This window comes from Poecilia latipinna, unplaced genomic scaffold, assembly GCF_001443285.1.
Source record: "Poecilia latipinna isolate Pla-1442-1.1 unplaced genomic scaffold, P_latipinna-1.0 Scaffold446, whole genome shotgun sequence".
NCBI classification, from domain to species: Eukaryota; Metazoa; Chordata; class Actinopteri; order Cyprinodontiformes; family Poeciliidae; genus Poecilia; species Poecilia latipinna.
The window spans coordinates 4,043-31,374 of NW_015113062.1; the positions used below are offsets into that span (position 1 = coordinate 4,043).

At 40.4% G+C, this 27,332-nt stretch overlaps 1 protein-coding gene across 1 annotated transcript; it reads right to left on the reverse strand.

Moving 5' to 3' along the window:
- Positions 1-815: 815 nt before the first annotated feature.
- Positions 816-26,690, reverse strand: neto2a (neuropilin (NRP) and tolloid (TLL)-like 2a). Its single transcript, XM_015038578.1, has 10 exons — positions 26,201-26,690; positions 20,505-20,561; positions 19,762-19,905; positions 14,889-15,137; positions 13,554-13,601; positions 13,067-13,194; positions 9,095-9,323; positions 4,718-4,831; positions 3,474-3,604; positions 816-2,711 (listed from the first exon to the last, which is right to left on the reverse strand). The coding sequence occupies exons 1-10, from the start codon at positions 26,208-26,210 to the stop codon at positions 1,905-1,907; spliced, it is 1,917 nt and encodes a 638-aa protein (XP_014894064.1). The 5' UTR covers positions 26,211-26,690; the 3' UTR covers positions 816-1,904.
- Between the last annotated feature and the right edge of the window lie 642 nt (positions 26,691-27,332).

A 27,332-nucleotide genomic window follows, 5' to 3' on the forward strand; every position in this document is an offset into this window, starting at 1 on the left:
TTTTTTTGTGGGGGGGGGGGGATGTCTCTGGTCGAGAAATTCTTTGAGAATGTAAAACAAACCAGACAAGAATCTTGAATATATTTAAACCATTGAATGTTGTATTATAGAATCACCAGACAACTGAACTGACAACACAGCTCATACAACTAGAAGTAAAGAAAGAAGCCCCGTCTTATCCTGTTAGAGATGTTCATGTGTTTATTCTCAGTTATTATTGGCACTTTAAAAATGCTGTTGCTCACTAACATCCACCAATCACGGATATAATGACAGTTACTATGAGACACTTGGAAACTTCTGCGAGGCAGAAGACCACACCATCAGGGTCAAACCCTCAGCGGCCATATTTGAAGGTCACGTTTTTAAAAAAAAAAACAAAAAAAAAACGACGCCCCGAGGTTCGGCCAGGACAAATGCGTCTTGACAGCACGGGGAAGGGGTGAGGCGAATGTGAGCATGGAAGAGAGACAAAAGTGGAGAAATGCTGCGAGGATTCATTCAAATGTGTGACAGTCGGGAGGATGTGCGCTATCTCAATTTATTTTGTTCAAGAGTGGAACTTGGAATTCGTCAGCCTTGAATCCTGTGCATTCAACCAGGTTCAAACAATTCCGCGAATAAATTATCCCCGGAGCACCTTGGTATGTTAATATCCACTGCAGCAAAGCGGGGGAAATAACACAAAACACTTGGCGTAAGCTGGTTTTTGTTTGTCACAGTGTGTATCTTACCTTGACGAGACATTTCCATCGCGTGGGCCGCGTGTCGTCTTTATGTTTCTTGTTTACAGAAGAAGAAGAGAGACTCCGCTCGAGGATGTGAGTAAGCTCTCGTTTAATTCAACAGAATGAAATTATACAACCAGTGGTTAAAAAACATAAATGAGTCTAATACAGGCTACATGTGTCACTCAGGGAGAAGGCTTGTGCTTGTTTTTACACACTCGGGTCGTGGAGAAAGAGAGAAAAAATATATATCGCCCCCCCCATTAGAAATGCAGGGTTCAGGATTGTTGCTTATTTTGACTTGGATTCTCCCAGCTTAGAGCTTCATGTTCCATAAACTATTGTTCACTTACTTCACACACCCCAAATAATCTCTACATTTCTTACTCAAACAGGACAGTCTCTTCATGTGCTCACCCTGAGGAGAGTGACGGGTATCCACTGTGAGGTAACCATGGAAACTACATCATTATTATATTGAGATAACATTGCAATCGTTTTATTTCATTGATCAGATTTGCGCCACTGATAATCCACCTCTACAAAATCAGCGCAGCAACAATTTTAACAAACAAAAGAGTAAAAAGCCAAGCAACACCATGAGGCTGGATATATTCTGGTTTCAACAGTACAATACATTGACCAAAAAGACAAATCAAAAGGATATAACTTATTAGAAGATGCACTATAGATCATATATATTTGTGCCTGGCAGGTGAATAAATGCAACAGTCTGCCTGTAGCATGTCTCACAGTCCCCTTCCATCCCTTCAGAGTCACCAAGAAACCCAGTGGAGAGAAGTCTGACTCTGCATGCGAGGACATTTTCCAACAAGTTTCAGGTGGAAGTAGAGATTAAGTGAGTGAAAGACAAGTGAAGAGGCAGAATGTCTTTATGTTGTCTTCACTTGAGGTCCATCAGTATCAAAAAATTAGTAGTTTGGTCCATTTTGTTGCTCTAATATCTTCCATTTTTCCAAAGGCTCCATGTGAATTAGAGAGGTCCTTGTGTATTAACTCAAAAAAACAAAAACAAAACAACAAAAAGTTACCTGTAGACGAGAGGTGTGGGAGGAAGCAGGAATTGATCTGTTTATGCGGGGCTTTTGTCCTTCTGTAATTTTTTATTCCATAAAGGAAATGCAAGGTCTGTGTTTCCCGTTTAGCCTTCGGGATCTAGAAGTCCATAGATATGGAGCGCTGCTGTGGGTCAACTATGGTGGTACTGTTGCGAGCGCTGGTCCCCCGAACACTGAGGGTTCCGCAGGCGCCTGCCATCCCGGCACCAATACCTCCAGCTATCCCACTGGGCCCGGCCATGCTCACTCCACTTACCATGCCCATCCCGCCAGCCATGGACACTCCGCCTGTAATCCCTCCTCCAGCAATTCCCGACGGGCCGCCTCCTCCCATTGCTCCTCCCATTGCCCCTCCCATTGCTCCTCCCATCGCTCCTCCCATTGCTCCTCCCATTGCTCCTCCCATTGCTCCTCCGACGGACGCTCCTCCAACCAGTCCCACTGCGCCACGGCCGTAAATCTCACATGGAATCTCCTCGGTGACACGGTCCTCGATGACCTGCTGGTCGCAGTCATGAGTCTGTGAGTGCTGCTTGTAGCCGTAGCAGCTCTTCTTGTAGGTGGACGTGGAGTTGAAGGTCTTCATGGGAGGGGGCTTGGAGAAGTCATTATGGTAGGAGAGTTCCATGGAGCTCAGCGTAGTTCTGCTGTGCTTCATGCTGCCGCCGCCTCCTCCTCCGCCGCCAGTGGCTACGGAGCCCTGGGAGCCACAGTGGTGCTCGTGGACACAGCGCGACATGGTGGAGGAGCGACGCACCTTGTGGAAGCTGTCCAATTCCTCGGAAAGATCGCCAAGGTCTGATGACATCTCCTTGTCGCGGAGAGAGAAGAGCTCATAGTGGGGCGGGTCGAAGACCTCCTGGAATCCAGCCTTGTTGAAGACACCAGGTCGCCGAGCCACCACCTTGAAAAGACCACCCAGACCGTTACAGCTTTGGATACGGAACTGTTTAGATACCTTAAAAGGCTTTAAAAACATTACTTTAATTCCTCGCAAGTCAGAATGCAGGAAAGGTACAGAGACGTTTAACTGCCAGAGCTTCTAAATAAATTCAGGAGCTGTATCTTGTAACTACAAAGTTTCTCAATATAACACAAAATTTTTGCATATGAAACACGTTAAAACGACAGTTTCTTGTTATAATGAGTCTTATATCTTGCTATATTGAGAATGTTTCTCAATATGAGAAAACCCTCGCAAATGAGATGCAAAACAACAAAGTTTCTCATTATAACCAGATGAGTTTAATACCTTATTATTTTCACTTAAACAAGAAATTTGTCAGTTTATGGAGACGACTTTCAAAAACACATAGAAAATAAATATTCATTAGCAACTTCAGGATGAACTGTTTTGATTCGCTGAAACTTAGTATCACGTCCCTGAGGATCACAACAATATAACATCTTTCTACAACAGCCAAGAAGCCTATTACTAATAATAGCATCATGAGCCTTGCTTCATAAAGCCTGAACTATCCCTTTAAGAAGGAAGGAAAACAATAAACCTTGAAACCACAGAGAAGTTCGGCTTGAACGAAGGATTTATCTGCTGTCAAATACAACAACACTTCATCTTCGGCTGGTCTAAGACCCTTAAAACATTTCCATTTACGTGTGTAACCTTCAGAACTTTACCTCAGGACCAAACAAAAGAGTGACTCACCTTTTTTCTGGGCTGCTTCATTTGGACCAAAATGGAGATAATAAGAAGAACAAGAACTATGCCTGAGGAAACTCCGATAACGGTGCCGTGGGTCTTGGTAATCTGATGAAAAAGCCCCTTGGAACGCTTCTCTGCAAGAGGATGACAGAACAAACAAGATAAGGGGAAAAAGAAATGCAAGTACAGAACCATGCAGTTATCTTTCTCCTTCCAGGCTTTTGTTTGTGTGTTTTGTTATACTTTAATGTTTTAAATAATTTAATATCAGAGAAATATATGTAAAAGAGTATATGTTTGCCTTAAATCTAATCTTTCATATCACCGTGGAGGAATTTTCATCATCAGCTTTCCAAAAAAAAGTGCAAAAGACAAATAATTCATGATTTATGAAGGTAGCAGGATTGTTTTTTCACATAGAATGTACATTTACACAGGTGGTCTTTGTCTTATATTAAAATGTATTCGGGACAAAGATTAAAAAATACAGAAGAAATCTGTAAGAGGGCAAATACTTTTACCAGCTCTGTAGTCATAAAATCCTGGTAAGTAAATCAAAACCAAGCACCAATATGAAAAGTACGAAGGCTTATTAGGGCCACTGCACATAGACAAAAAAACAAACAAACAAAACAAAAGGAGGAGAAAATTTCTGCAAGAAAATTTTTGAGATTAATCTTGATCTCAACCAGTTTATTTTTTAGAAATTTCTGTGTTCAAAAAGTGTAAAATTTGCAAGAAAAAAACAAAAAAAAAATTAAGGTTAATCTTAGACATTTTCTAGAAAATACTTTGGAATTTCTGTGTTCCAAACATAGAAAATTTTCTAGGGAAAAAAACTAGAAATTTTTATATTAATCTCTCAGAAATATTATAGAAAAGACTTGGATAGTTCAGAGTTCAAAGCGTTGAATATCTGCTTGAAAAAACTCAGAAATGTTTAGGTTAATCTTGGAAATTCTGTAGAAAAAAAATTTAACTTCTGAGTGCAAAGCGTCAAATTTGCCAGAAAACCCCCCAGAAATTTTTAGATTAATCTCAGAAATTTTAGAGAAAAAAATCCTTTAAAATATCAGAGTTCAAAGCAACATAAATTTGCTGGAAACAACACAAATTTTGAGTTTAATCTCAGATATTTTCTAGAAAAAACGTGGACGTTTCAGTGTTTTTAGCTGAAATTTAATCCTTCTCTTTTGTATCTGCAACACCCCTAATACGTCGTCGTAGAAAGCCGTCTGAATGGTCACCTTTGCAATGGTTTTCATCCCACGGATAGACACAGTTCTGGATCCCGTTGCACACCAGGGTGTTGTTGATGCACATGTTGCTGTGGCAGAAGAACGTATTGGCCGTACAGGGAGCTGCAGGCAAGAGACGAACAGAGGAAATGAAATTTAGCTGAATAAATCTGAATAAAAGATGACTGGAGTGTGAAAAGGACCAGGAGATATTTTGGGAAGAGGGATAATAAAACAACATTAACGCTAACAAAAGAATACTCTAGCAGCAGAAAATCTCCTGGGGCCTGTAATGAACGACAAATGTTATGTTATTTGTAGAAATGCTGCAGGCCTAATGGAGACGGCGCACGTGAAGCAATACATCATCATTTCCCCGTGAAGGGACATCAGGGGATGGACGAGGGGAGCGGATGGCAGCTCCACTGAACTGCAGCCGTGGAGAGGGAGCGGAGGATAGCAGGGGGACTTGTGGCAATTTCAGAGGAAAAGATAAAAAGAAAGGCAGAGCCAGTGGAAATGCAACATGATGAGGTGCTGCTGGTCCGCCGGGTGCAGAGAGAGGGACCTCATTAGAGCCGCCGTTAGAGTCTGGATGCTGGGACGGCAGGGACGCAGGTGATTGGCAGCGGGAACTGGCCGGGGCGCTGGGGGAAGAGTTGGAGGACGCTGAAGGCCAGGCGTGGTCAGCACTGAGATAAAAACAGGCCTGAAGCAGGAACATTTACTTTGTAACCATTTATGTCTGTGTGTGTTAGAAGGTTCTGGGAAAATGAATGAAACATTGATTTAATACTTTTGGTTTTTTTGGTAATTTAAATTTTAGGGATCGCACTTTTCTGGCTGATCGTAGATCACGATCTTTAAGGAGCCTGCCCTGCCAATTCAGACTTTGAACGATACCGATTATTTGCTAAATATAGCAAGAGAGTCGCCGAGTTGAGAACTGTGAGATGAATATTGTTCACTGCAAATGTGCAAACATGACCTGGTAGGCAGGTCTGTCAGTTAAATGTTAAACCGTTCTCACAGCAGAGTAAATGAGGACTGATTTTCAGACCGAGGTAGATAAGAACGATAGATAAGATTGGTTTCACTTCTAGGTATTGGCCAATCATCAGTCTCCCAAGATTAAAGAAATCTCGGCCGATTTATCAATAATCATATTGTAAAAAAAAAAAAAGTGTTGCTGCCTCAAAATAAAATCACACAGTGAGCTCTTTATCTTATGATTTAACAAATGATATTAAGTGACTCCATATGTGTTTACCTTAGCAATTAACATTTCATCGATCATTTGTAGAGGATGTATCTGCAGCTAAAAAAAAAAAACACTGAGCTAACATGCTAAGTCAATTGACTTAGCATCAATACCACATAGGGCTAATTTGTTGATGTCTTTTTAATAATATTTGGATAGACAGTGTTGCATAATGTGTGTTTTTTTTAACATAATTTCAACTTAATTAAAAAAAAAATATATATATATATATATATTAACATGCATTATAGTCTGTATGCTTCAGTTAATGATTATTCGATTACAAAAATAGCTGACGATTATGTCAAAAATCGGTTAATCATCATTAATTCAATTAATCGTTTCAGCCAAATACACTGCATGACTTTCTTGTGTAACTCTGAACCCAAGCCCCACGGTCTTGTATTCATATCGGTGCGTTCTCTAAAACGCTTTGAGGTCAAACAGCTTTGATAAGAGGACGTGTGATGAGGTCGCCTATGAGAAGCAGTGTGCCGAAGTCTCCTCCTACAGACGGGATCAATCCCGTTAAACCTACTAACACATAATCTCTCATAGCACGTCTGCAACGTTTCAACCTTTTTTTTTTTAAACCACGAAGCTACCAACTCCACGAGGCGTACTCTAGCGTAGCTTCGTGTACGTCTAATAAAGTCCGGCTTACATCTTGTAGCGACACATCGAAAGTGACGAAGTGCGAAGAGAAAAACACATCAAGTGGCAAAGATTAATAGTTTCCTCTGACCTCCGAGCGAACTTTGATCCAGCCGCTGACTAAACAAATAAAGTTTGGTAGTCATTCAGCCAGCGTTCCCACTTTCCCGGAGATCAGCTGCGTGACCGGAATTAATGAGGACGCAAGCGGTTTTAAGGACTCGCAGAGTAATAAAAAATAAATAAATAAATAAATAAATAAATAAATAAAAAATATGGGTGCTGAATTTGGAAGCTATTAGCTTCTGCCTGTAACGGTGAGGGCTTTTGCTGATGAAAACAACATTGGCATTCAGGCAGGGTCGGGGGATGTGTGCAGGAGAATGTGGCAATTAATATCTCAGCCCGTTCAGGCAGTTAATGGAAATATTACGGCGTTAACAGGAACCGGTTTCTCCGCGCGGCAATTTCTCCTACTTTGTGTCACCTCTGACAACATTTGTTTAAAGTCTCTTCGTCTTTTTAAGAGTGATGAGGCTTGATGCGTGATTTCTATTAACCCCTCTAAGCTCTTCCTTTCACTGAAATAAATCAAATAATTCCTATTTCCCTGGCGAAAGTGACCTGTAATGAGCTGAGTGTGATGCCGTGACGGGCATGTGAAGATAAGATTCGGAGCTTTCGGTTATTTAAGAAACGCTGAGGTAAATAATTGGTTTTCTCGTATCTGCGTTCTAAACATGGCACGTATTAATTAGCTTTCTTCGCTGAAACGGCACTTCAGGTCTCTGCTGATGACTGCTTATGCAAACAAAGCATAAGAGACGAGCTGAATCCATGTCTGTTTCTCTCTGTGGGAAGATAGCGAGGCAGCTGGTGTGTTACAAATAAATAATGGCAACAACACGCTGCCTTCCTCTTAGGATAAAGGCATATTTCTTTTGAAAACAATGGAAATTTAGATTTAATTAATCATTTGAGATCATGACAGAACAAGTTTTTTTTTTTTTTTACTTATGTCATGTTATGACTGCAAATTACAGTTTAATTTCAAAGGATTATATGTGGTCAGACAAAGACATGACTGGGAAGTGAAAAATAAAACAATAATAGAAAATCTGAAAAGTGTGTCAAAACTTTGCAGACCAACAAGTATTTTAGGGTATGTCTGTGCTGTCTGTGCACATCAACAGGGCTGTGTATTTCCACAGTGTTCCATCTCCATGTTCCTGGTGAAGAAAAGCCTCACCACAGCATGGTGCTGCCACTACCAGCTTTAACTGGGGTCATAGTGTGATCAGTGTTTAGCATGTAGGTGAATTTTAAAAAAAAAATCTTGATGTGTTCTTTTTCTTACACCCGGAGTTGGCTTGGAACTAGTTACATTTACTTAATTATATTTACTTCAGTAACATCTTGGATTTTTTTCTTTACTTTTACTATGTTGTAATTTTTACTTTTACTTGAGTAATTTCATTATGAAGTGTCGCTTAGGATAACTTTACTCTTACTCTTACTTGAGTAAAGTTTCTGGATACTCTACTCACTGTGAGTAACTTCACTGAATGAAGAACAATTTTGTTTTAACCAAAAATTCACCAGCAGTTTTTTGCTAAAGTTTTATATGGAAAAATTAATTTGTAAAAGTTATTCTTTTGCCTGACTGTTATTTTGTAAATGTTTTTATTTATATGAATTATTTTCATTTTGATCTTTAAAACACAAAATTTCCTCAAACTCTAGTTTTTGGTTCATCTGATGATGTAATTTTTAAATGTTAAATGATTGATGTTTTGATCAGTTACTCAGTACCTGAGTTGCCTTTATACCAAAAACCTTTTTACTCTTACTGGAGTAATTTCTCAGATGGCTACTTTTTACTTTAACTTGAGCAAAAATATGTCATGTCAAGTAAAATATTCTTACTTGAATACAACTGTTAGCTACTTGACCCTCTGCTTATATAATCACAATTGTGCAACTAATTTTTGCTCTACCACAAAAATATTTACAAAAATACTTTCATGTTTGTGATTTAACAAGTTTATATTCTGCTCATGTCAAAAACACAATTTCACAATTGTGGTGTTTCTGTTAAAGAAGAAACTCAATTAAAATCACAAGTGGATAAGTTTGTTCATTCACTAAGTCATTAAAAAACACAACAACTACTTCCTGTATTTTCTTCTTCCTGGTTTGCATGGCAGCAACATCCAGTTGTTGATCATGTGACTCGTGACGCAAAAAAGTGTTTCCATTGTAGGTTTGCTAAATAAACCAATTTCAATACGGCCAAAAAAACCCAAAAACATCTAGCGCCAAAAATGTTTATCTTTCACAATTGGTGTGTTTCCATTAAGTGAATTTATTTTCAAAATATCAAACTGCAATTATTTGGTCAGTGGAAACACAGCTATTTTAAAACATGCCAAAAGAGCAGTAGAAGACCACACCGGATCATGTTCTCTTACGGTCGATGTAGGATGTGAACAGCATGCGGAAGCGGCTCAGCCTGCTCTTCTCGTCGGCCCACATCCGTATGACTCCCACGCCGTTGTCCAGCATCAGGTCGTTGGCCACGGTGCTGCAGAACTTGGCCTTGAGGTTCTCGATGGCGCTGCTGCCATCGTACACGGCCACAAAGTTCTTCTTGCATTCGTTTGAGTGTTCCATCTGGTAATCCATGAAGCGCAGATAAATCTGTAGACGTACAGAGAGTTGGCATTAAGACGATCTGGAAAATACAAAAGAACTTATAATTTTAGATACATCGACTACGGAAAATTAGTTGTCACTTTAAAAAAACCTGCCATTTTATTTCTAGCTTTAGGATTTAAAATAAAGATACAGATGAAAAAACATGTACTTCTTTTGTGTGTTGGTAAAAAAGCACATGGATTCCAACCTAAGAAAAACAGATCTAAATGCATATTTTAGGACTTTTAGTGTCATTCTTTGGGAAAACAATGCAAATATTTTAACTAAAAAAAACAGTTCAAGAAAACAGTTAAAGTAATGTGTTTGCTATTCTATCTAAATTTGAAAACATTAGCTGGTTCGTTTCCATTTTTAGCCAAAATTACTAAGAGCCCATGTGGGAGGTCCAAAGAGCCACTTGTGCTCCGGAGCATCATGTTGCAGACCCACCATGTGTTCAACCATCTCTCTCTGTAAAATGGTAGATATGTTAAGATTTCATAGGTACATTTTCAGTACAGCGGGATCTTCTAAAACCTAGATATCCTGCAACACAGAATTAGCAAAAACTAGCAACGGTGACCCACTGCTACCATGACTGGCCGTTCCTTTTAGACTCAACCTATCCCTATGTAGCTTACCCCGCATTCATTCTGAACATCCTGAAATATTTTCTTGCAACCAGATGGTAGTAACTTCCCTAACACACATACAAAAAAACGGTTGAAGAATTGCTAAAAAAGGCTAAAAACTATTTGCAAACTAGGCTTAAAAGTTAAGCAAGCTCTACCAGTTCTGTTGAAAAAGTGATTAAATATTCAGCCAGAGTTCTGCCAGAAGCTTGTTAATGACTGCAAAAAACAAGTGGTGAAAATGCAACTTTCTTACACTGAACCAGTTTTTCGTAGGAATGTATGTGAAGTGTACATTCTGACTACTAACGTGTGCATCCAATTCTTATTTCAAAAACCTCTTGCCATTTTGTTTGGCATTGGAGAGCAACCCCTCTGACAAAACCTCCAGCCCATTTAGCACCTGTTTCCTGCAGCAGCTGACTGCGCTCCACTGTTCCTTCTGCTTCATCTACCTAATATCTGGCGAGAAAAGCCAGAGCCTCTGCTAAATTCAGATCATCATCACAACTGCCTCCAAAAGCACGAGCCGGACCGGCGCAACACGTCCGTCAGACTGTCAGAGGGGCAGAAATATGCTCATATGCGTAGAACATTACTTACACTATGTGACACTTCATTATGTAATTTGGGTACATCTGGGGTTTTACACTATTTAAGATGTGCATTCATTTGTGCTCATTTTGCGGCCAGTGAGCAGCGCGGGAGTTCGGATGAGTCATTTAGCCGTGAGGGAAGAAACAGAGCTGCTGTGAATCAAGGCTAGCCTGACTATGTTTGTAATTTCAATGAGATTCTTCATATCATCTCATAAATATCGGAAGAAGTCAGTGGGCTTTCACTCCTGGCACATAAAAAAAGATACTCTTCTCAATCTCCAGGGTGTTTTTTTTATTGCTAAATTCTGCTTTCACTGTGACACGGAGCCACACACATTCAGTCAACCTGCATGTAAGGGAGCTGAGTGATGGGAAATTACAAATTTGAACAGAAAAAAGTTCTTTTTGAACTTTTGCTGGACTTTTCTGATTTGCGGTGACACTTTGGTGACACGATTAGTGCTGCTTCTGTTTTGGAGATATTAATGTTTAATGTTTAAAGGTCAAAAGTACAACCAGCTCCTCCACATTACTCAAATCAAACTAAATTAGTGTTAAATGTTTGTTTTATGTTTGTACAGGAGACATTTTAGCAGTACAAAGGTAGCTCAGTCGACTGACACCAAATTTGTTTGACTTCATAAATGAGTGAGCGACTGGTTGACCTTTTATGACCTCTGAAGACTTTTATTAATATCTTAAAAATGATGTCAGTGCAAAGTAAAATTGTTGCTGCACAAGCCTGTACAAAAGTTTGACACAAATTTAGTTTGACTTGAAGAAGGTGAGGTGGCAAACTTTACTCAGACATCTAAGCTAAAATGTTTTAGCTACAAGTTGAGAAAACCAGCTAAATTTGCTAACTGTTTTGGTGCTAGACGTTATTAGCGACATTAGCGTAGCAATGTTTTCCACTGGTTCATTGAAAAACAGGCTGATAAATACGTTTTACCTGAAACTTTCTCTTTGTTGTACGTGAGGAGCAACCATAGTGGGAATATCTGCTACTATCATGCTAACTGCTATTAGCAATACAAGCTAACTACATACTTCTCCCATGCTCCCATACACTACTGTTGCTAAAATAATCTTTCAATTCTCAGTGTTGTAATAATGCTACAATACTAACTAAACAGATTAATTAGTCTTTTTGGTAAGGCGTTACAGTATATTAGCCTTCTGTGAGCTAGCTGACTAGCAATGCAAAGCAACAAGGGAGGAGAGCAACGCTGCTGCTCTCTATGCTCCCAACAGGTGAAGAAATACTTAAAATAGTTTTCAACTCCCACTTTCACTACATTTTAGTAACATAGCAGCCATGTTGGATAATGAACCTTGGCCTGTTTGGAGAATCCCAACTTTCCAATTTAAATATATGAACAAATTGTGATAAAGCTGCTAGTCGCTCAACTTAATTTAACTATGACATTTGATCTGGACATGAAATGCTAATTTCTTTGATTTATTATCTTCCTATACCAGATCTCTGCAGATAGCATTTTTCTAGTTTTCATGTTTCTTTCTAGCACATTTCTAGATGGATTAACTTTTCAGTTCATGTATGTTGCAGTGAGTGTAATCAAGCGTAACACTGAGGCTGAGCTACAGAACGTCTCTAAGGTTCAAGTTCTCTGCTGAAAGGCAGGAGAATCACTTTAGAACAGAATTACTGTACAGAGGACAGCACAGCGACACTCTGTAACAATTAAGAGATTTTAAGCTCTTTCTGTTGTTAATTATACTCAGAGCCTCAGACTAATTACAGCGGAGGTCTTTGTGGTAAACCTTTACATCATTTCAGCTCACATTTACGTCCTTAGAACCTGTGTGTGTCTGGAGGCTCTCTTCTGTAAACGCTGGTGCTTTCATGAGCTCCATCTCAGAGGCCATGCTGGCTTTTGTCATTTAGAGGGGAATGAATGCCTTCATCTGGGGTGTGGAATGACACTCGGCCTTCTAACACGGGTGTACATCAGACTTTTTGCATCAGGAACTATGAAGTCAGATAGCTGAGAGTAACATCACGTACACAGATCTACTTTAGACTTTTAAGTGAAGATTCCAAACATTTTCAGAACAGAGTTTTCAAAGAATTAAATTTTCTTTTTAAAGCCAATTTCTAAAGTGCAAATTCAAAATGTTCTGCATGAGCTAATGGCAGTTAAGTCCATATGGTGAGACTTTGAATATGTAACCAACAAACAAACGAACAAATAAACGAAGGATGGACAGATACAGCTTTCAGTCTAGACAAGAAATCTTTTCCCATCCTGTGTTTTCATCCAGAGTCAGATATGAAATGTAAAACTTTACATTTCAGGTATGAAATGTAAAACTATATAAACTATATATTCTAGTCTTCCTGTGGAACGATTGAAGATGATAAAACAAAACTAAATGTGACTCGTCCTCACAGAGATACAGCTCAGACCCCCACTGGCAGCTTTTCTGCTTTCTTTTCCAGATGAAGGCGGCCGGGTCCGGCATCGTGACTAATACGCTCCTGTCTACTGACCTTAGACTGGGGCGGTGCCCTGATGGTCCAGATGCAGTCCAGAGCATCACCAGGCTTAACCCGCTCCTCCTCCTCCACCTGACTGGAGCGAATAATCCCGTCCCAGCCGCCGATCTCAAACTGACAGTCTGCACAATGAGACAAAGAAGACCAAAAAAAAAAAAAAAAAAAACACCTTTAAAAAAACTGAGGCAAACATGAGGAAGAGCAGCGAGAACATAACCGCAGAAGATGTTTGAAAAGAGGAGCGTGACAGACGGTGGGTTTTGTTAAAGAGTGGAAAAGATTTAGGGTTCAACTGAAGCACGAACAGACGATTATAACACAGGACAACATCAAGAGAGAGGAACAAAGACGGGGAGGCAGAAGGAAGATGAAAGAGGTTTGCATCCTTTCGCAGGCTCGTAAGTATGCATATGAACATCCTTTGACATCATACACAATTACCGGCACGTCGCGTTCGGACGGGACAGAGCCGGCGTCGTACCTGGGATGGGGTTCAGCAGTCCGCCCACGTGCAGATGGAAGTCTGGGTCTGAAATGATCAAAAAAATTGGGAGGCACATTACTCTCAATGCGTGGACAGGAAAGCAGAGGAGTCATGATACGGTCTCGACGAAGCGGCCTAGATAAAGCACAGAGAGGATTCCTTATCTCCTGTCTGATGGGAGCGCATGTGGATTTAGATTTAAAGACTTTTGAATTGAGATGGAACGCAAGAAACCCCCCCCCCAAAAGGACGTTTATGATGTTTGAAGGATGAAAGAGAAGCAGTGGATGATTGAACATGACAGAGAATCTCAGTAACATCAAAATATGATCTGCTGCATACTTCAGGCTTTTGGCACTGCGGGTTAAAAACCTGTCAAGCCCCACGCAGATTTAACTTCTTTCCATACACTCATCACTGCACCTGCCCTAAACATATCTGGTATCCATGGAAACGTCAGACTCTTGGCTTGAAGCTGATAAAAAGCACTTGAGCATTTGGGTTTATGCTCAAAGGCTGTGGACATCAGGGACCAGAAATCTTAATAAAAAAGACATAGTATGGAGCTCTGGTAGTGCCAGAAAAAGTAGATATTTGGGTGGTTTTAAACTTTTTTTGTTTAGTAAAATTTTCCTAAAGTTTATGTATTTTTTTTTATACTGGATTTCCAAACAATACACTTCAATTGGAGTCAAATATAACAATTTATTATTGTTTATAATAACTGAATAAAAAAATAACACTAGGTAATGTTTTAAAATGAAAAACAAGCAATTACAAACATGTAAAAACAAATTTATTAAGTTTAGTAAGTAAAAACACAGGAAATCCCCAGTTTCATAGATGCTGCCAATCTGCGGCAAAACGCTCAGGTATTTATTTATTTTTTAACTAAAACCAGTGTACATTTGCTCTAGTTTACCTAAACTGAACAGGTATAGGTAGATCTATTGGTTTCCAAAAGTTTACACCCTTATTGCTGACATTTCTAAAAATTTACATACGATACAAATGCAAAAATATTCTGGTGAAAGACAAAAAACCTCAAACCTCATTTTCTCTGAAACTACAGCAGCTGCTACACTGCTTACACTTCTTATGGAGCCTCACAGGCATTAGCTTAATTTAGACACCAAGATTATAGAAGTAGAGTTTATAAATGCTGAGAAAACTCAATTAGATTTTGGTATGTTATTTTAAACAGATAAATCAGAAAACCCTGTGGGACTTATTATTTTTAATCCGACATTGCTCCTCGCACATCTCTCTGAGCACCTTTGATATGGAAGTAAAAACAAAACAAAACAGAGGTTTGTGGAGTTCACTGCTCACCGGCGACGAAGGTGTACTGAATGCGGAAGCCGAGGCCCTCCAGCTCCTCGTCGCTGGTGAACTTGATCCACATGAAGCGGCCGGTGGAGGTGACGAGGCCTGGGTTCTTCCCTCCGCAGAAGCGGTCGATGATCGGGGAGAAGCCGAACGGCCCGTCGCGGATCTCGATGTGGTCGAAGCGACATTGGAACGACGGCTCAATGTAGTAGTTCTTATCAAAAGCCAGCTGGATCCTCTGTCTGGGCAGAGCTGTGGAGAAAAAACACGAGAGCAAAGAAAAACAAAACAAAAAAAAAAATTAGCTTGTTTTTGTAGGGTAGAAATGATCTGAATGAGATTTTGAGTTTCAATAGTTAGTCTGGATTTGTGCGTCAGACTATCAAAGTAGGAACAGGTGACATTTTTTTTTGTTGTAAATTTGTTTTAGAAGCCTGATGAACTTCATGTTTCCAATGTTTTCAGTCTTCAGTGTCCTTTAGTAAAACATACATGTGAAGCAGAAGGAAAATGAGCGATCAAAAAAAAAATCTCTGAAAAGTAAGGAGCTAAATTGCGGCCATAAAGTTTGTTAAAAATAAAAGAAAATTGAAACTGGAAAAAAATAACACATTTGACACTGAAAAAGAGTTTTAAGATTAAAACAGAATTTTTTTTAAAAATTGAAAGTGAAAAACAAATTGAACCTGAAAAAGGATGTGAAATTGAAAAAAAAAAATTAAATGAACTTTTCAGTTTCAAGTTGTTTTTCCTGTTTCAAATTTCTGTTTTTATTTTGAACAAACTGTATGGCCCCAATTTAGCTGCATAAGTGTAACTTGTATTTGTGTTATTTGTCCCTTCTGTGCCTTTATACTTTGCAGAACCATTTTGAGCTACAATTCTAGCTGCTAATCTTTCGGTGCAGGCCTCGACCAGCTTTACACGCTGAGATTGTTCATTCTTTGCCAAATAGTCTGAAGCTCAGTCAGATTCAATGGAGGACATCGGCTAATAGCAATTTTCAAGGCCTGCAATAGAATTTAGGTCTGGACTTTGACTTCTTGTTAAAATAGCAAGTAAACTAACTGGTGTTCAACAGAAAAGGCCAAAACCATCCCACCCAGAAGACCATCCTCTATAAATCTTCGGTAAATTTTCCTTCATCTCATGCGCCATTAAGGTTCTAAACTTATTTTGACCAAGATTGGCACATTTTGGAACATCTCCTGTGGTTTTTAGTTCTGTCGTTAAAAGTGATATTGTGGCGATGTGTAAGTTATACTTTGACTGTCTTGACACTAAGTTTCCCTCATGAGGAGCAATAAAGTGCCAAACTGAACTGAACGGAGACAGGCCATTCTAAAATATGAACACGCTTTGATCCACTTCACTCAGGCTGTATGTTGACAGCTGTCCTGCAGAAAGATTAACTTTTGCATCAGTCCAAATTCTTCTTTTGCTGTTTTTTTTAAGTCCCATCGCTCTTCTTGTTAACTATACAACATGTTCACTACAACATAGCACGCCACAAATGCTAATGCTAGTTAGCATGGCTACTGATGACGGCGGATGAACAACATTCCTGAAACGGTAAGTTGTTTCTCCACCATTGAAATATTTAGTACACCAGGTTGACTGACAGCGCTAAGACCCTCCTCCTGGCCCTGATTGGTTGATTTTGATGCTTTTCTACAGACGGAGGTGGAGGATCTCGATTTTTTTTTTGTTATCTGTCTCATGCTATACTGTCACGACATGGTGACAGTTTTAACAAATATGGAAAAAACAACATTTTTGTAAAAAGCTACATACTGTAGCTTTAAAGTGTGTCACAGTGAGAGAAAGGGTTTTTCAACAAACTTCACAATCAGAGACTTTTTAAGTGGCATCGGTGCGCTCGCAGTGCAGCGCCTCAAGTCGCAGTCAGCTCATAAGGAGCCATGACAGTTAGCAGAGCTGCTGTGCAGCGTTGGAGCAGAGCTGCCGTCTCTGACTGCGTCTCTGATCTGAAGTTCGCTGGTTCAGGCAAATCAGCACGTCTGCGGCGGGGAACGAAACGGGGCACTCTGAAACCAAAACCGTTTCCACCTCCGAAACAGAGGAGCAGCTGATGGCTGCTCCAAAAAAAATAAATAAAATAAGATTTAAAAAAAATTAAGATGATGGGGGTAAAAAGGGGAGCTTCAGCAGCAAGGCGGGGGATTGGAGAGGCTGTCCATGCCCAGAGAAGAGAACAAAGAATGAAGTCAAGGGTGGATCGTTTTTGTTTTTTTCTGTATAACTGCAACAAAATGACACAAATGTTTTTTTTTCTGTCTTGGATTTGAATTTGATCCGTGATATTCTGCTTGAAGAAGCAGCTTGTATGTCTGCACCTCCTATTCTCTCTCTCTCTGTGTGTGTGTGTGTGTTTCTTCCCGCCTCTCTCCCAGTGACACACACACACACACACACACACACACACACACACACACACACAAACTAATGACTAGCGCTTGACACAGAAACAGCAGAATATATAATCACCTCGTCTATTTAGCTGATGAACTTGGGGACATGACACAATCAATGAGGCTCACTAACCACAAATTATGATTACAAAGCTAACTGATTAGCCCCCACGCTGGATTGTGAGCGTCTCTGTGTCTGTTGAGGCGGCACGCCTCAACAGACACAGAGAAAGACACAGAGACACAGAGAAAGACCGAGGCCTTCCGAGACAAAACGACAGAAACTGATCGGCCTGATCTGTGTGATGTGCCAGAGCGGGCCTGGGTTTTGATTGGTCCACAGGTGGAGCACTTGAGCCGTGTGTGAGATCTATTCCCCCACCCCTCTGCGCCGTGGAAGAGGGAGGCATCTCATCTGCATGAGGAGCCGTGCTTCAGCATCACAAACAGTTCATCAGTTTAGAGAACGCATCACCCAGATCCCTGTCTCCTATAGCCGCTAATGATCTTTTCCATTATGCTTCCTGCGCGCCTCCAAATTACTGATTGATGCGACGTTTGAGCGAGCACCAACGCCGACGAGGACGCTCGCAATTCAGCGACGAGTCACGAAAGCCCAGTTCTGCAGCAGATGTTCCACTCCTTTATGTGCCCTTCAATGAGCAAATCTTTTGAGTGTGGAGACGAACAGAGCGAGCACCGAGCGGGCAGGAAGCCGGGGTGAGGGGGAGGAACCGCTCTTTAAAAGGTTATAAAACTGGGAATGGGTCATATAAAAAAAATAAAAATAAATAAAAAATAAATGCATAATGCCCTCCAGCGACAGAGGAAAACCGGTTCAATAAAACAATGTCAGTCAGGGTGAGGGCATTTACTAAAAGGAGGGAATCAAGTGGGTATGTTAGAGGGGGTTCTCTGAGACCCTAAGGGAACATCAACTAAGTTTCCATTACAAATGTGCGCAAAACTTTGCCGATATTCTGCCAATGTCGAGAAAAACATGATTTCGTAATTGCGGTGTGTCCATTAAATTAGAAATGCAATTAAAATCACAGTTTGTTCACCTGATAAGTCATTAAGAGCCAAGCCATGCCATTGCCCTCCAACCACTTCCTGTCGTCTTCTTCATCATTTCTGTCAGTAGTAAAATCCGGTTGTCCATCACATGACTCGTGATGCAAAAAAAGTGTTTCCATTGCAGTTTTGTTAAATAAACACACTTTTTTGAAACTGGTATGATGCCATTAAGTGAATTTATTTTTGTAAATATTATTTGCACAATTTTATGTTTAATATGCGGCAAGTCATTGGCAGCAGACTTGTTCCAGAAATGTACAGAAATCGCCCATCTGCAGGGACTGCTTTAAGAAAACAAGAAGTTAGCAGCACATTGTCTTTGTCTCCAGGCCAGATTAAGTAACAATTTTTTTTTTGTCTGTATTTTTTGTTTTTAGCTTCTTATGACAGTTTCACATTATTTCAGTAACCAAAACATATTTTGTTTTTAATGTAATGGCAGAGTATCAACATTTAGACTTCCCTATGCTTGCAAACATCTCTGAAAAATCATTGCTGCTGGTTATTAAAGCAGTGTGACTTATGTTGATGCTCTTATTTTGAAATGTAACCTGATGTTTTCCGTTACCAGCTAACGCAATCTGCATGCCATTATTATATCCAAGGGCTTCTGATGTCCTGGATTACAACAACAAGGGTGTGAAATTGAAAAACTGAGTTAAAGTTCAATGCAAGAAAAGTAAACTAGTGATGTTAAAATAGAGAGAGACAGAGTGAGAGAGAGAGGGACGGGAAAAAAAGTCAAATAGCAAACTTAATTTTGTCCAATCAGAGGTGGTCCTTGAGAAAAGCTTATACAACATGTTCCTCTTGATTTTGTTAGTGCACACCTGATTGGTCGAAATTAACAACCGTTTTTAATTTTTTTCTTTTAGATATAGCCATCTTTAACTACTATGGCATCCGTCTTTTACTTACATTTCAAAATAAGAGCATTAACATAAGTCACACTGTTTTACTAAGTAACAGTAATGACTTTTCAGAGATGTTTTATAAGCATAGGGAGGCTTAATGTTGACACTCTGCCATTAAATTAAAAACAATATCTGCTTTAGTTTCTGAAATAATGTGAAACTCACATAAGTAGTTAAAAACAAATAATACAGATATAAAAAAAAATTAATTCAAAATAATGTTACTTAAAATGACCTTGAGTCAAAGCAATAATTCTAACTTGTGTTTTTTGTTTAACCTTTTAAAGCAGCCTCTCTTTCACACACTCAAGTTTTGGAAGGATTTCTGCAGTAGGAACCAGCCGATGAGAGTTAGCTCTTTAGAAAGGCCCACCCTGAGTCTGCAGAGAGCTCCCTCTGGAGGAAACTGATGCAACAGAGCAGAAAAACGCTAAAAGCGGCCAGGCTTTATACCTTCCAGGATGTAAACACACTCCTTGTTGGGTGGGTAGGTGTTGGGGTAGTTCGGTGACATGAACACCCCGCCATTGATGTTGCGGACCCAAGTACCACAGTCGTTTTGGCCGGGGCTCTGGCCGCCGGGGTCGCCTGGGGAGTCTGAGGTCAGAGAAGAGGACAGAACAGGGGAAAAACAGACCGGTTATTGGATCAGTGGATCAATGAGAGAATGATTAGATGGCAAAAGGATCAGAGGGAAGGACAGCAAAGAGCAGGTAGGGAATAAAATGGGAGGAGAGAGAAAACTGAATTAAGGAGAAAGGTTATTTTTATGGAGGTCCTAAAAGTCCCACAATTCAAACAAATACAAAATAGATTAGAAATAAACTCACAGATAACCGATTTAATACTGGAAAACACTGTAAATAAATGATTAATAAATGAAAAATTTTATTTTTCAGGTGTCATGGTCCATTTGATCAAACACAATGACATGTTAAATGACAAAAAATGACCAAATATGAAAAAAATTCTAGGTTTAACCCAATTTCTGAAGATAAAAATGTTACATCTTAATAAACTGATTGTAAATGCAAATATTTAATCATGCACTTAATCATATATTTGCAATACATTTTCATAAATAATAAAGAAAGTATTCATTATTAATTTAATGTGGCAGTTTTGGCATACCGTAGATGTGCGTTCACGTACAACATGTGGTTTAAAAATGAGATTAAGGTTTTGCCTGAGCTCACCTTTAGTTCTCTGTGCCAGTGCAAAGCCCTCTTCTATCAGGAAGAAGAGAATCCACGCTGTGAAGCAGAGATGTCACATGTTACTCCTCAGTGTCTCAACATTACATTAATACACATCACACCTGATGTTAAATAATCAGCAAGAAGTTGAAATCACTCAAACCACAAAGGATTCGATCAGCTGCAGGTCTTACTCAGTTTTAATTAATCACAGAAGACTATGGATTTATGATATCTGTGACTGAATTATTTATATTTAATAAATGGCAGAGCTGTGACAGATAGTATTAAATTCATTTCAGGAGGAAGTTGTCTCAGAAGGACCACTGTGTCCACATGGCAATTACACTAACTGTCAACATGAGGTATTTATGAAGAGACGATGGGGGAGGAATTGTGGGATGCTCAACTATTAATTACATAACAAGCAAAGCATAAGGTGTGTGTCAGGGTTTTATTCATTTTATTTCAAACTGTAACTTCTACAACCAAATTCTTTCCCTCTCAGGTCTTTTTGAATCATTATTTCTTCCTTTTTTTCAGAGGAATACCCCAAGGCAGCTACAGAATGACTGATTCCTATCGATGGATATTGGAATGACCTTAAGCGATGTGTGTAGACGTGGTAGACATCTTGTTGTGTTTGAGAGGCTGCGTGCACCACTGCTGAGCAGCCCATCAAGAGAAGATGCAAGAAATGCGACGTGCTTGCAGCAGCAGCAGCAGCCTGAGTTGCAAACTCAAATGTAGATCTGATCAGCAGGTAACAAACTGCACCACTGCTTTTTCATGAAAACATTCATCCCTCCAATTTGAGAGTGGATCACTTGAAGCTGCAGTATGCGACTTTTATATAAAATATTTTTTTTACATATTTTTTGGAACTATATTGTGACAGTGAGGTATAAGACAGATAATCTATAAACAAAAAATCAATCTCCTCTGCCTTTTTATAGCGCTAACTGAAAACAACCAATCAGAGCCAGGAGGCAGGTCTTTCGTGCTGTCAATCACCCTCAGTGTGGCTGTTCATGCTTCCCTTTTTCTCCCCCTTGTTGCAATGCAATTGAGCAACGTCTAATAACCAGTGCATACATCTGCCTGATAGTTTATTATTGATAAATAATTGTTGGCGTTTATACAGTTTATGTGAAAGTTAACTGTTTACCTTTTTCCCCACTCTGAGGTGATTGGCCGATGCAAATTGAGACTCATGGGAGGGCTGCCACTTTTTTGAACTCTGCTGTGTTGCACCAGACTTAATAAACCAGCTTTGTTGCTGTACAGCCGAAGATTGGCTGACTTCTTTTTCCACCTCTCGGCATAACATCGACATCCACCACTCAAGAAAAGCCGACTTTGGTTTTGATGTCATTGTATGTGAAATTTGAGAAGTACCAATTACCTTCCTGATTAATAATTTGCCAGTTTCTCACAACACAGGTGTAGAAATTGGTGGAATTAATTGATCAAACACATTTTGTTTCCTATTTCGAAGAATGACACTTCAACAAAACGTAGCCGAAGCAAACTGTTCTCTACCGCCTTCGGAGGAACAATCAGAGAAAAAACAGAAACTGTGCAGAGAAGCGACAACTTATTTGCAAACACTGGCGATAACACAGACATTGTGTGAGCCGAGGCTCCATGGACGTGATGGTTTCTACTTCTGCTCAAAGGAGATTGGGGACACGTGCAACGTCTAATAACCAGTGCATGAAAAAGTATTTCATCAAAGATTAATAGACATGGATGGCAGGATAACGGGATTAAGTTAGAACATTAAAACTTAATGGATAACTAAAGCTGAACAAGGAATGGATTTTTTTAAAAGACAGTTTAAAACACAAACACCACCAGAAACACAAAGAATTCACAGAATGTACCCGACTCATGAAACATAGGACATATGAACAGATTAGATGTTGTCTACTGAATTACCACTCTCTAACTCTGCATTAGAGAGTTGAGAACATCGCCTAAATCGCACAGAGGAAGGAATGAAGGACGGTGGAGAAAGAGGCCAGCAAAGGCAAAGTGTGCAGCGGAGACGTTCCTCGGTACCAGAGTGTGTGGACTGTGATTGAACTCATCTTGAAAAAGCACACATATTCACGGCCCTCGGGCTCCGGGATCCTCATTAACTCTATCTCCATTATCTTGCAATGAAGTGTCGTAGGTGGGAGAATGAACTACCACGGGCGTGTTTGGAGTGTGGACCACCTAAGTTCAGGCACCGGCTAACCGAGCGGATCTGGAAGCTCTTATTAAAGCCTTTTGTTCACATTGCAGCCCGTGAATCAGGCACAGAACCGTGGTTCACCTGAAAACTCAGGAAACCTCACGGGAAAGAGTAGCTGGAATGTTGCTTTTTTCTCTCGTCTTATTAAACTTGCCTAATTTATGCAACGGCCGGGAGCTATTTTGTAATATCATCAATAAATTAGAGGCTGCAATCGCTTTAAGAAACCAACTCGCTCTGTTGCGAAAACAAACAGGAAGAATTAAGTCGATTAGGAAAGAAAGGGAATAATTAGTGAAACACCCTGCGACACGGCTGAGGTCATCATCACACTCCACAGGGAGAGGGAAAGGAGGGCTTCCTGACCTTTACAAAATTACAGAGGGTTCAACCCTGATATTCTGGGTCAAGTCACTTCTTCTCCACATCACTTCTCCACTTCAGCTCGCGAGCTGAATTTAAGGCCGGAAGGAGGGGGGGAAAGGGTCCACTCCAGCCATCTGTCACACAAAGCTGAAACAGCTGAAACTACGGCCCTGAGTATGGATGGCTGGCCCCGACTACAAAACACTCTACCTCTTAGGTGGCTAATGAGGTGGCCCTACACAAATACATGCCTTAAAATCCTTTTAATTTGAAAAGACATTGGGGGCATCTCTATGCTGTCAAAACAACCTAGTTTTTCCCCCCGAGCTTTAAAAATCTGGTCCTCGGTGACATGATTGCATCACATCATTCCTGCAGACTTGTCAGCTGCACACCTATGCTGCCGCTTTTAGCTCATCCTGGATTTAGATCTGATGTCAGCAGAGACAGCTCAACTTCTCCATCTGCCAAAAATACTCATTAGCGGATCGTTAGCTGTGGCCATCAAAAATATTCCTGATCAGAAACACTCAGAGGGTTGAGTTCAAGGTCCGTATTTGGTGTTAGGAGGTCGACTCGGTGGATTAACGCGTGCGATGCCAGATTCCAGGCCAACATCATCTGCAGCCTCAGCAAAAACACAGAATCATAAAGTAAGGCTTCCCCCCCTGTCTCTCTTTCTACCTTCTCTTCAGAAGTCCATTTTTGTGGCCGTTTTGATTCCAGCATCACATTTTGGTTGAAAGCTGTGAAACCTAACGTGTCATTTCTGATGCTGCTTCCATTTTGAGCGCGCGGTGCTTTCTGAGAGACGCTTTTCTTCTCATCACACTTCCAGAGACTGTTTGTTTGTTTGTTTCACCATTCTGACTGAAACTCCAGAGACTTCAGTGCATGGAAATCCCAGGAGAGTTGCAGTTTTAAAAATACTCAAACGCTGCCATCGCCAATCGTGGCACGCTCACACTAACTGAAGAAGAAAAAGAAGAAAAAAACAATAACACATTATTCCTTTATTCTGCTGTTTGGCACAGAGCTGGTTTGTCTCATGGGTGACATTGCTCTTTGCCCAGGGCGTCAGTGTATCAGATGCAGCATAAACACTTGGAATAAAAGAGAAGTGCAGCCTGATCAACATTTCTATTGCTTTCATTAGATAGAGGACAGTCAGTGGACTACAGAATGAAATTGACCAGCTTTAAGTCATCAGCCAACTAATATAAACGTGCTGAACTGAATGAAACAATACTGAGCAGTTTTTAGAATAGAGTGTGAAATGTTTAATATCTGTTGGTTTAAACAGGGGTTCCCAAACGTCACTATGCCATCGCGGCCCACATACCATTAGCTTCTTTTCTGATATATAAAGAAGCTTCCTTTTTCTCACTTTCATTCATATTCAATGATTATTATATTAGTTTAAAAGCGGCCCCACCTTCTGACTTTAGTCGGCCATAACAGGGCTGCATGCTGGACGGTTCCTTCGGTCTTTTTCTTGACAGAAACTTTTCTATTTCGCGCTTTCTATGCTAGCTTGAGGAGAACAGCAGCTTTATAAATTTAATCAGTAATCAGAAAGATTACGCAGCCCCTACGAGGACAATAAACGAAAAACTTTCTCGTGCGCACGAGAACGTATCTGGTCCTTAGAAGAAAGTTTATTTATTTATTTATTTTTAAGTTATTTTTTCTTCAATGTCCCTTTGGGGGCTCCTCAGAAAAATAGATTCATATTTTTCATTTTGCTTTTTTCCCCGCATCTTCCCTCCAACTTTTTGAGCGCCCCCCGGTGGCACACACTTCGAAAAACACTGGCTTAAAAAACACCAATGATGGCAATTTAAATGGTTCTTTCGTCTCAAGACAATCTTAAAGGGATTGCTGAAAAGTTTTAATCACAAGTCTATGTTTCAACATTCTTTCTGTACTTATCAGTTTTCAACAAACGAACACTTGTATAAACACTGCTGTCTGACAAAACACCATAACATTTGTGGTGGAATACCCCTGTCCGATCATAGGAGAAAATAACCACATTTTATCCTCTACAACAGGCCAGCTAAGAGAAGGGAAACACGCCCTTAAACTCCAGCATCAAATGGGACGTGATGATACAATCTGGACATTTATATATATATCCATTCAGCCTGACTGATTTCCAACCAATCACATCAAACAACCACGAGCCCCATAAGGTAGCACGAAGGCGCGCGCTTCTTCTGTGTGCTGCGACAAGTGTTTCACAGGTGTTGATGGCGCGAGACAGTCAATAGGAACGGAGCGCGAGCTGTGGCGCGTGCGGGGCAGCGTGCATCCCGGTCTGATGACTGCTCCGCTCCACCTGGAGCGTTTTCCCTGCAACCAGAAGAAAAGGCTTTATGGAAGTATTGGGAAGTTGTTCCTCTGTTCACACAAAGCCCGCGTCTGTTAGGACGTTTAGATAAGAAGGATAAGGAATATTTTGCATCATAGATATTAGCCAACATCGGGTTAGTCATGTCACTCTCTGTTTACTGATTGGTTTTTATCCATCTTCTTCATTAAAAAAAAAAAAAAAAAAATGGATTCGGTATCTGACCTTTGATGTCACGACAACTCAGATGTGCCTTCGGGTTGGCTGCTGTTTTATATATATATATATATATATATATATATATATATATAAAGCAAAATTAACGTTTATTCATTTGAAATGCCCTTCTAATCTTAAACTGACTGCAAAAATTAATATACCGTACATAAATTAAATACGAAATACAGATTCAAGTGAAATCTGTACGTAAAAATCGACCTATACTGACTGACATGAATGCAGTTTCGTCTCTCTTTACCTACAGGCTGCTCTGCTGTCAACCATTACCAGACCTACAGAAAGAAACCAGCAGGTGGATCACTTTACAGCGCTAGTTTAGGTCTAACGATCAGACCCAGAAATGACATAAACTACTTGAATGGACACGTGTTCATTTGCGAAGCCAACCGAGACACGGTGGACAAGTTTAATTGATTTAACTGAGGCTCACCCAGAGGATGGGAGCGGAGCCCCTGTCTGTGCGCAACGCACATTCTCTGCGCGCATTGAACTCACCTCTGTGCATTTCTTCTCCCGGTGCAATTCCAAAGCGCCCTCTTCTCAAAAATCTTCCCCTGATCTGGGCATTGTAAACCGGGTCACGAAAATCCAACTTTCCAGCAACAGTAAATCCATCACAGAGAAGCGCGCCCGCAGCCGGCAGCTTTGGAAGCAGCTGGAAATCCCGCTCCGCTCCGAACCTCAGCCGGGCATCCTCACCTCACACAGTCCGATCCGCTTTCGGCTGGAGCGCACCGAAGACGGGCAAAGAGATGAGGAGGCAGGGGTGATGCGCGCGCGAGGGGGGAAGGATGCTATCCAAAATGCGCACGCGGATAGAGTAATAATGGAGACAAAGGAGGGAGGGAGGGGAGAGAGTAAAAAAACACAGAGCAGGAGCGGGAGGAGAGGCGCTCTCTGGGCTCAGTCCGCGTCAGAACTAAGAAGCGCTCCTCCTGAACGAAGCTCATTTAAGCCGCGCTGCTGCTTACATCAATGAGCGGCTGTCTCTCAGCAGCGTCGTCAAGGTACAACTCCACACAGGGCTTCGTCTTCCGGTTGAGATATTGTTTGCATTTAACCGGCGAACAAATGAGAAAAATCAAGAAAACATTCGAATAAAACCTTCGTTATTTATTTTTTATTTTTTTCCCGGGTTGTTGATTTATGGATGATTAAAAAAATGATGTTGACTTTTTATTTCTATTATTAAAGATTCACAAACCGTAATAAATAAATGTATAAAATAAAAACAACAAATGTTGAAATGAAATTTTGCTTTCATTTCACGCTGTGTGCACAGCGATTAGGCAAGCTGCGTTTTTGCTCTGTTAGGAGGAAATGTGTGCAGAATTAATAGGCAATGTTAGTGTGCAAATTATGACGCAATTTAATGAAACGTTTCCTACCCATTTATCAATTTGAGCAATAAACATCTCAAAAATATAATGAGATCACCTCTTTTGTCGTTTTGTAAAACAGAAACAGCCTCACATGTTTCAGTAACAGTCACCGTCCTTCCATTCATGGAGTCCATCAGTGTGCTGACCTGTTGATCAACTTTCTTTGGAGCAGCAACCACAGCCTGCTTCCCACACACTGTTCAGAGAAACCTCACGTTTAAAGAGTCCAAAAGTTCCCAACGTGT